Source organism: Cervus canadensis, chromosome 3, assembly GCF_019320065.1.
Source record: "Cervus canadensis isolate Bull #8, Minnesota chromosome 3, ASM1932006v1, whole genome shotgun sequence".
Lineage (NCBI taxonomy): Eukaryota > Metazoa > Chordata > Mammalia > Artiodactyla > Cervidae > Cervus > Cervus canadensis.
In genome coordinates this window covers 62,128,049-62,138,663 of record NC_057388.1, presented here as the reverse complement: position 1 = coordinate 62,138,663, position 10,615 = coordinate 62,128,049, and the positions used below count along the sequence as shown (strand labels likewise).

General features: G+C 40.3%; 1 protein-coding gene across 1 annotated transcript; it reads right to left on the bottom strand.

Moving 5' to 3' along the window:
* Nucleotides 1-557: 557 nt before the first annotated feature.
* On the bottom strand, nt 558-10,414 carry GGCT (gamma-glutamylcyclotransferase). The gene is made up of 4 exons (XM_043463274.1): nt 10,010-10,414; nt 3,823-3,968; nt 2,798-2,933; nt 558-1,725 (listed from the first exon to the last, which is right to left on the bottom strand). The coding sequence occupies exons 1-4, from the start codon at nt 10,148-10,150 to the stop codon at nt 1,582-1,584; spliced, it is 567 nt and encodes a 188-aa protein (XP_043319209.1). The 5' UTR covers nt 10,151-10,414; the 3' UTR covers nt 558-1,581.
* Nucleotides 10,415-10,615: the final 201 nt, after the last annotated feature.

Below are 10,615 nucleotides of genomic sequence, written 5' to 3'. Positions count from 1 at the left end.
CCAGGGAAGTCCCATAGGTAATATACTCCTATTTAATACATATTATACATACATAATTTTTTAGTCTACTGGTGTCATTTTACCTGTTCAAATGAAGTGTAAAAACCTTACTTCACTTTACTTTTCACCTTTTATAGTTGTTAGTAACATTACCTCTACATATATTATACTTTGCATTACTGTCTAGCCTTTCAGCTCATTTTATCTTTCTAGTTGTTTTCAAGGTAGTACTGGTAAATGTCATATGTAAGGAATTTCCATCAGTGATTTTGGCCCTCTCAAAATACAACCAGCTCCTGGTGACACTATCACCAACATAGTCTTTGAAAAGCATTTCTGGGCTTGAAAGAAAATAAGGAAAATCTTCAATTTGTTCTCCACTCTGGGAGATAGAGAAGCCTCACTACAGAATTGCAGCTGTAGCTGAAAAGTTCTTTGGGCCTTCTTCCCAAGAGTAAAAACCAAAGCCAATAACCTATTTCATTCTAATAACCTATTTTGAAGGTCCAGCTCACTGGATTCCACAGACATGGGAGATTGCTTGATAACCAGTGTTGTTTTATTCATGACTCTCTTCCATTTATTCAGTGAATAAATTTAAGAAGGTGACCATTTTTTAATAAGCCAAGAAATCAAATTTTAGCTTCCAAGAAATACTTTTCCCTCATGATCTTGACTCTTCTACTTTAAAATCCTGTTCCAAAGATGGCTCAGTACAAACTTAATCCTTCAATAAGAACAATAATGATTACTAATACTTGTTATATGCCAGGCTGTGTTCCAAGCTTATACATATACCCCTCAAAATGATCCTAACACATAGATATTTGGGCTCTCCTCAGTCTGCAGGCGAGGAAGCTGAGGAAGTTGAGTCAAATAACCCAAAGTTTCCCAGGTAGAAAGTGGTGACAGCCTTTCTCAGCCTTTCTACCTGACAGCCTATCCCTAATATACTGGTTCCAGAGTCTGTGCAATAATCCTTTAGTATAGACTGGATATGGCCAAGACCAGACCCAGTATGTGTGATGATGTAAGTCTTTCTAATAAAATGAAATGTAGTATTTTCGCAGAGAATACAGGTTAAACCACAAATACATTTATTCCTCTAAGAACATTATGCCATCTTTTAAATTTTAAAATAATTTAAAAAATTTTAAATAGTTTTAAAATAATTAAAAAATTTTATAATCAATTGTCTCTTCAGTTTGCTTGCTCTTATTAAGCTGATTTTAAAAAATCCGAGCTGAGCGATTTACCAGCACCATCATTAAGTTGCAAATTTATCTTCAGTCACAGAGCAAAAATACACTTCAGATAAACTCAGTAAAATAACTTTAAGGGTTCACAGGAGTACTCACACCTAACTGTCATGCATTCCAACACCTCTCACAGCCCCCCTTTCAATTGTCTAACTCCTGCCTTGGTCTTTTTACAGTCAAAACAAGGAATCACCCAAGTGAGATAACCCTCCAGAACACTGCTGAGACATATTAAACAGAGATACATCCCAGATCCCTGTTCTAAATGTTAAAAAGGTATTAGCATATAGAGAAAATATATGTAGATATATTCCATTAAGTTCTAATGAGTCTTTGCTTCCCCCTTTTTGATAATGTCTTCAATTTCTTCTGAGACCTTTCCTTTGTAGTCATTTGGTTCTATTGCATTTAACTTCTTTTGGTACTCCAGTGGCAAACCGTTCTCTTTTGCACCCATGCAAATGACCTAGAAAATGGTTAAACAACAACAACAAAACCCTCTTTTAGTTAGGAACATAATTTAGTTTAGTATACCACAGCTTTATTTGTAGTATCAAATAAATTAGCTTTCAGATAACTCTAGAACAAACAACTGTAGAACAAAATAGAGTCATTCCTCCTGGGATGAGTATGAAAGTACAGGGAATTTTCATAGCCACACAATCCATCCCTATGTGATAGCAACTGTACTCAATACTGTGGTTTAAAATATTTTTAATATAAAACGTATTGTATAGAATTTGCATGAAACAAACAAAATCTTTTAAGAAACAAACACCATTCTTCAAAGAAATTTAAAGTTTATAGGGAACAGTTTTTAGTTGAATCCTGGAGTCTACTCTACCTCTGAATTACACATGGGGGAATAAACAGCAAGTGTATTCAATGGTACCCCCCAGATCCACACCAGGCTAATTCCTCTAGGCTCCATTCTAGAAAATTCCAGATTAGGCCCAGGAACTGGGTCACCTTCTCCAAGTATCATGTCCTGATTGGACCTGCCAATAAGTACCTAAGTTTGGGTTTCTGAAGAGGGATGTCAGTCTCTCTATCCTTAATTCTTTTCCTGTGCGTGCATGCTGGATTTTGGAAAGGGCATGACTTATCCCTCCATCTAGAAATGGAAAACATTTCAGCAGTAGGAAACATATTTTTGCCCTATAAAAATGAATCTTGGGGTTTATGAAATACTATTTTGTGGAGAAGAAAAAATGATTAAAAAAAGCATAGGTATAGAATAACTACAAAAAATACACTCATACATGTTTTTAAAGAAAAATATGTCTAGTATTATGACTCAAGTACATTTCTGAGAGTTTTTTTAATAAAGTTTTAGGGACATAGTTCTATCATTACAAATAAATTGGAATGTTTATTCAGTAAATAACTATCATTTTTGTATTAAAAACATTTTGATTGAAATGAATTGTTCATATAGAATTTAAAACACAAAGCCTTTTAAAAACAAGATATTCTGTCATTTAACTGTGAAAATTAACAAGGAATCACCAAAAGTCTTTGTAAGTTAAAAAGGATACCTTTTTATACTGGGGTGATGGGGGAACACGCTCATAATTTGTCATCTGATAACTTCGACAGGTTATTTCTTTTCCTTCTTGAGTTGAAACAATAACTTCTATTGGGACATACATTCCACTTTTAACCCCTTCTTGCCTGGAATCAGAACAGCCACATTTTAATCATATGTTGACTCAGCCAAGTTAGTTTACTGGATTAAAAATTTTAACTATTTATGGATGTATGTGTTCTCTATGTATTTGGGGATAAAGTAGAACATACTATAAAAACCACCACATCAAAAGTAAGCTTAGCATTTCAGTTAGAAAGCTGGAGACTTACTATTACTGGGTATACTTCTAACAGATCTTTATATTAGTTATTGCAAGCTTTATAACCCTGAAACATCGCTCTTTATCTACGAAAACTGGACTGAGTTCTGACAAGAGAATATCCATCCTGCAAAAGTAGACAGGCAGCTCATTCCTGTTTGCAAGTGAAGTAAAGTGGTAAGCATGTCAGATGTTTGCTCTTCTCAAATCCTACTCTTTTCTGTCAACTTTCTTTGTATTAAATGCTCTGCCACACAACTCTTGAGTTCTAAAAAGCATCAAAACATTTCTAATATGTTTTGAAGTTTTACAAATTATTATCACTTTTTTACTGATTCAACTGCTACCTTAAAGAATTATTTTTTAAAAATCTGACTCTTATAAAAACTGAGTTGTTTTTGAAATCGGTAAAAGTATGTAATAATTACAAAAATCTTCATGCTTTCTCACAATATGAAACTACAAAGATATTTTCATTAAAAAAACAAATAGAAAATAAGGACTTCCATCAATTATAGAAGAGATTACAAAAGTCTCCCCAAATCTTAGAGTGTGTAACCCTTCCAGGCTTTTCTTTTTAGGAAATGAACATTATACCTTTTAGGTTAACTCTCAAGTGTAAAGAATATGTCCATATATATACACACACATTCTTGCATATGATCCACCTTCTAAATTAGTAATGATTTAACTTATAATTAGAAGCCACCTACTTATCCAGAGAACTTAAATTGCTTTTGTTCATTTTCCATACTACTCCCCATACTTCATCGCCAGGACTTTCAAAAATGGTGGCTATACCTCCATGCCAAGTTTCACTTGTTTTGCCTTGGGGATTGCCAAAGTCAAGTTTAAAATCCTACAAAGGAAACCAAAGTGATATGATCAACATTCACATGAACCAAAATTTCCCTTCTCAAAATAAAAACAGATTTACCTTCAACACCATGTAATTAAAACATATGTTTTGAGTTCCTTCTATAAAAAACACAAAGATAAACAACCAAGGACCCAGATTTCAAGGACTACATTTTTCTTAAAAATAAACTGTATACTGAATATGTACATGTATCTTACCATAAATAAGAGGTTAAGGGGGACAATAAATCCCATAATCCTGATGCCTTAACACAGCTATCTTTATTTTTGAAAACTGCTTCCCAATCAATCCACTTACTTACACAAACATTTTAACTTAGAGGCAATCAGAGTGTGGGCTTCCCTGGTGGCTCAGTGGTAAAGAATCTGCCTGCAACGCAGGAGACGAGGGTTTGATCCCTGGGTCTCGGGAAGATCCCCTGGAAAAGGAAATGGCAACCCATTCCCGTATTCTTGCCTGGGAAATCCCATGGACAGAGGAGTCTGGTGGTTGCAAAAGAATCAGACACAACTCAGCAACTAAACAACAATAATCATACTGTACATAATTGTTGAAGCTGGGTGATGGCTGCCTAAGGTTTATAACATTATTTCTACTTTCATATATGTTAAGAGTATCCTATTAGCATTTTTTTTTTGCCCAAAGGGAGCTGTCATTTGAGCATGATTTGTATACTTATAAATTTTAATATTCATGAATTATACTAACATATCTATAATAATCATAAGAGCAGTTAACAATTACTGGGTTCTGTACACTGCTACGGACTTTTCAAAATCCTGTCAACAACTTTTTATACACATTTAACAGAAAGAAAAATGGTGGCTCAAAAAGATTAAGCAACTTGCCTAAGGTCTCACAACTAAAGTAACGAAGTCAAGGTTTCAAGTTGTTAGTTTCTTCCCTCAGAGATGAGTAATCAAAGAAGAGAATGAGGGAGATTAAGAATCCTTACTCAGCTGTTTGGTCTAGGAGGATTTCTTTCCATTTTTTCAGAGTTTAATTTCCTAATGATAAAAAAAAAAGTTGGATTAGATAATAAATCTAAAAGTTTATATTTTATCTCTGTTACCTTTATTTTCTTAAAAAACCTTTAGAATTTCATTAAAAAAGGTTCATTTCAGTGACCAGTACCTTTGATTGGTATATTAGATGTTCTAGGACCAGGTATCCTTGGCAAGACATCAGGTGATCTGATAAAAGATACAACCACACTAGGACCTGTCTATACAAAAAAGATTTCATGACACAGATAATCACGATGGTGTGATCACTCACCTAGAGCCAGACATCCTGGAATGCGAAGTCAAGTGGGCCTTAGGAAGCATCACTATGAACAAAGCTAGTGGAGGTAATGGAATTCCAGTTGAGCTATTTTAATCTGAAAGATGATGCTGTGTAAGTGCTGCATTCAATATGCCAGCAAATTTGGAAAACTCAGCAGTGACCACAAAACTGGAAAAGGTCAGTTTTCATTCCAATCTCAAAGAAAGGCGTGCAGAAGAATGCTCAAACTATCTCACAATTGCACTCATCTCACACGCTAGTAAAGTAATGCTCAAAATTCTCCAAGTCAGGCTTCAATAGCACGTGAACCGTGAACTTCCAGATGTTCAAGCTGGTTTTAGAAAAGGAAGAGGAACCAGAGACCAAATTGCCAACATCCACTGGATTATCAAAAAAGCAAGAGAGTTCCAGAAAAAATCTATTTCCGCTTTATTGATTATGCCAAAGTCTTTGACTGTGTGAATCACCACAAACTGTGGAAAATTCTTAAAGAGATGGGAATACCAGACCACCTGACCTGCCTCTTGAGAAATCTGTATGCAAGTCAGAAAGCAACAGTTAGAACTGGACACAGAACAACAGACTGGTTCCAAATCGGGAAAGGAGTACGTCAAGGCTGTATACTGTCACCCTGCTTATTTAACTTATATGCAGAGTACATCATGAGAAACACTGGACTGGATGAAGCACAAGCTAGAATCAAGATTGCCAGGAGAAATGTCAATAACCTCAGATATACAGATGACACAACCCTTACAGCAGAAAGTGAAGAAGAACTAAAAAGCCTCTTGATGAAAGTGAAAGAGGAGAGTGAAAAAGTTGGCTTAAAGCTCAACATTCAGAAAACTAAGATCATGGCATCTGGTCCCATCACTACATGGCAAATAGATGGGAAAACAGTGGGAACAGTGGCTGACTTTATTTTGGGGGGCTCCAAAATTACTGCAGATGGTGACTGCAGCCATGAAATTAAAAGACACTTACTCCTTGGAAGAAAAGTTATGACCAACCTAGACAACATATTAAAAAGCAGAGACATTACTTTGCCAACAAAGGTCCGTCTAGTCAAGGCTATGGTTTCTCCAGTAGTCATGTATGGATGTAAGAGTTGGACTAGAAGAAAGCTGAGTGCCAAAGAACTGATGTTTTTGAACTGTGGTGTTGGAGAAGATTCTTAAGAGTCCCTTGGACTGCAAGGAGATCTAACCAGTCCATCCTAATGGAAATCAGTGCTGAATATTCATTGGAAGGACTGATGTTGAAGCTGAAACTTCAATACTTTAGCCACCTGATGCAAAGAACTGACTCATTTGAAAAGACCCTGATGCTGGGAAAGATTAAAGGTGGGAGGAGAAGGTGACGACAGAGGATGAGATGGTTGGATGGTATCACTCACTCGATTGGGCATGAGTTTGAGTAAGCTCCGGAAGTTGGTGATGGACAGGGAGGCCTGGTGTGCTGCAGTCCATGGGGTCGAAAAGAGTCGGACACGACTGAGTGACTGAACTGAACTGATATACTGTTAAATCACACAGACAATTTTCATTCCTCATCTTGCTCTACTTCTCAAATGTTTCTGACATAGTTATCCACACTGTCTTGATCTGCCTCCTTTCTTTTCAGCTTTTCCTTGATCTCAATTCCCTTTACCAACTCCTCCTCCACTACCTGGTTTTTAAATGTTGGAGTTTCTAAAAGTCTCAGTTTAGGCCCTTTTCTCAGCAGTTTGCTCAAGACAAAATCATACCTTCCAATGGCTTCAAATACCATCCAATATTCCAACTGTCTTTTATCCAGCTCAGGTCTCTCTTTTGACTTTGAAAGTACTTAGACCATAGTAAGTACTTCACGTGCTGTGTTGTGCTTAGTTGCTCAGTCGTGTCCAACTCTTTGTGACCCCATGGATTGTAGCCCACTAGGCTCCTCTGTCCATGAGGATTCTCCAGGCAAGAATTCTAGAGTGGCTTGCCATGTCCTCCTCCAGGGGATCTTCCCAACCCAGGGATCGAACCCAGGTCTCCTGCACTGCAGAGGGATTCTTTACTGACTGAGCCACCAGGGAAGCCCAAGAATACTGGAGTGGATAGCCTAATCTGTCTCAAGGGGATCTTCCCCACCCAGGAATCAAACCTTGGGCCCCTGCATTGCAGGTAGATTCTTTACCAGCTGAGCTACCAGGGAAGCCCAAGTACTTCAGTATGTTCACTAATATTTTTCTGCTCACTTGGGTATACAACAAGCATCTCAAACTCAGTACAGCTGACCCTTGAACAACAATGGGTTTGAACTGCACAGGTCTACTTACCCGTGAATTTTTTTTCAATTTTCAGATCATCAAAGTAACTAAGTATGGGGGAAAGTTTGTGTTCGATTAGAAACTGAAATAGAGAATATGTGTCAAAGGAACTAGGGTCCGAGTCCTGATTCTATCCAAACCTCTTCAGCTTCCTGCCCTTGGGTGAGTCATTTATCAGTTCCTCTGTTTTTAAGGCAGAGGGGGCAGTTCTCTGATTTTCAGCTCAGCAAAGGGTGGGAACCACTAACCCTGGCATTGTTCAAGGGCCAACTGTATGCCCAAACTGAGCTTGATGTTCCCTCCTAAACTAATCCTCTTTTTTTTCTTTTTAACAAATATCACTATCATCCACTCTGTTGCATCAAAAACCATTATCTACTCTTCATTTCACAATCAATCACCAAAGCCTAACAGTATTCTCTCCTCAACACCCCAAAAAACCATCTACCTGCCCTGGCTACCACTCTAAGGTACCATTAGCTTCAGTAGTGACCGCTACAAAAGCTTTCTAACTGCGCTCCCACATCCACTTCCAAAAGCCCTTTTGGTAGGCTGCCCCTACCCTTCCAGAGCACTTTCCACAGCAACCAGAACAAGCTTTCAAAGAGTAAACTTGATATTTCATTTGCTTAAATTTGGCAGAGATCTTCTCACTGTTGTTCTCAAGATAAAGATCCAAGTCTTCATTGGCCTCTGGGGTCCTGTAACATGTGGCCCTTCCCTACCTCTCTACGCTTCATGCTACATCCTCCTTACACATTAAATTCTAGCCACACTAGCTAGAAGACCCAGCTCTTTTCTCTCCTGAAATCTTTTGTCCCTGCTATTCCATTTGCTTCTCCCCTCGCCAGTCATTCAGATCTCAGCTTAAGTCACATTTTCAGGTATGGCTTTACTGAACACCCCAGTTAGGTCAGATCCCTAAGTCACATACTCCCATAGCACCTTCAATGCTTCCTTAAAATATTTTTTTTTTTCACTCTTTTCAGAGCAGTTTTAGGTTCAGAGCAAAACTGAGAGCAAGGTGTGATTCATCTCCTTTTAAGACTGACCATACCTGTGACTGAATAATCACTTGTTAGATAGTTCTTTGCTGCATCCCAGCTATAAACATCTAAGCGTCTTTACCATGTTTGGGGAATTCCCTATCTTATGAGTTTGACGGGTAGATAGAGCTCAGAGCCCAACTCCCATTTTTGAAGTTTCAAATGCCAGAGACTGGTTCTCCTAGCTTTGCTTGAAGTCAGGGCATGGGCATATGGCCAAGATTTAGCCTAGGACACCCACCTAAGGTTTTGAATTAGAAGTCAGTGACACAGGGGAGCAGAAACTCTACTCTGGGGGTGGGAACTGTACTTGGGTTTCAGGAGCTTCCAGATACAGTGACAATAGAGGGAGGGTCCGGAACGGGTGATGCATGATGCAACGTCCAAGTTTACCAAGCGCAGAGGTGAGTCACACTGGCCTCCCGGGCTGTTTCCATCCGTGATACTGGCTATTTTATAGCTTCCCTTCTATGACTGTCTGTTTTGTCAGTTCTGTGGTCCTACCTTCCTGGTCATTCTGTGAGCTGTTCAACAGCCTTTCAACACATTCTTTTTCTGCTTAAATCAGCTACTTCTGTTGCTTGCAATTATGAACCCGACCAATGATAGCAGAGACCATGTCTGTCTGGTCCAACGATGTAAAAAGGCTCTGTAGGTAATTTGTTTGCCTGTCTCTCCTACAGATGAGGAGGTCCTGAAAACAGCTAGCTTTACTCAGTCATCTTTGTATCTCCAGGTAAGTGCTGAAAGAATATGAACTAAATGAATAAATGTACTGTACTAAGAGCTATGATTCTTACCAAGGCAAGTGAAGGTTCATCCAGCCATTAGACTTAAGTAAGCACAGCCCTTACTATGAATGAGACACAGCTGCAGCGAAATTTCAGGACCCCTCAGGTCGAGAGCAAAAGGTTGGTAGACGGATTTTTACAAAACTAGGTGACAAGTCCTGGAGCAAAGGTAGAACAGAAAGCAACCGATTCCTTGGCTTGGGTCAGAGCAGACTTCTCAGAGGAACCAACTGAGTGGATTCTGTGATGATGTCCCTAAGTCAGTGGCCAAGGGAGAGGCATCAGGAGCTGGGCAGAATGAGCAGCTGGTGGGAACGTCAGGAGGGCGGGCTCAAGACAGCCTGGGAGGCACAGGAACCAGAGTAGCACAGCTCAGCCGGGGTCAAGCAGAGGGCTGAGAGAGGGCGAGAGGGACCCGTGGGGGAAGGGGCTGGCGGAGGGTCGTGCAGGGAACCGTGATGTACTTTGAGCAGAGAGAGCTGCATTCCCAGACCAATGCTGACAACGAGCGGCCCTGAGAAAATGAGTTCTCAAAATCCTTCCCCCTTTGTCTGCAGAGAGGGCAGAGGACATCTCGGGGGCCAGGCGGAGAGCACTGACCTGCAAGCGGGCCACGCTGTAGATCACGGCGGAGGGGTTTCGGAGGTGGATCCGCTCCGTCAGCAGGTTGCTGCCATAGGCGAAGTAGAGAAAACTCTCCTCATCCTGACTCCGAAGGGCCTCGCAGCCCAAGTTCGCCATGTCCCACTAGACGCCTGCACAGGCCTGGGATCGGTAGTACAAGCGTAAAGAGAGGACGAGAAATACAGCTCCGTGGCGGAAGAACTTAACCCAGGAACCACAGGGGCCCCGATTTAGAGGTTAGGGGAAAGGCGGGAAGCTGGGGCCGGGCGAGTCACCTGCGAGCTCTCTTCTGACTGGCTGCCGGTACCCAACGCTGTGAGTTACTCGCTCTGATTGACCAACCCACCGCCTCCTCTAGGCTAGCAGCTTGGACTTTGTAATATTAGGTCCTGAGGCGACCGGGGGCTGATTTCTCACTGGACCGGCTCCTCTTTTGTCCCGCCCCCTGTTCAAGGCTCCCTCTGATTGGCGGATGGGCGGAGCTCTATGCAGGGGCGGGTCAGGTCCTCTGCTGAGCTGTAGCCTCTCACAGGTCCCAGCCGGATTTTCTCCAGTGTGGGAGATGCGTGCGTGGTTCCCTGA

What these genes read in the sequence shown, in the direction of transcription:
- GGCT (XM_043463274.1), bottom strand. Translation starts at nt 10,150, where the DNA reads ATGGCGAACTTGGGCTGCGAGGCCCTTCGGAGTCAGGATGAGGAGAGT. An exon ending in ACAGCGTGGCCCGCTTGCAG is followed by an intron (nt 3,969 to 10,009) that starts GTCAGTGCTCTC and finishes TTTCCTTTGTAG; the next exon opens with GATTTTAAACTTGACTTTGG. An exon ending in CATCACCCCAGTATAAAAAG is followed by an intron (nt 1,726 to 2,797) that starts GTATCCTTTTTA and finishes ACCATTTTCTAG; the next exon opens with GTCATTTGCATGGGTGCAAA.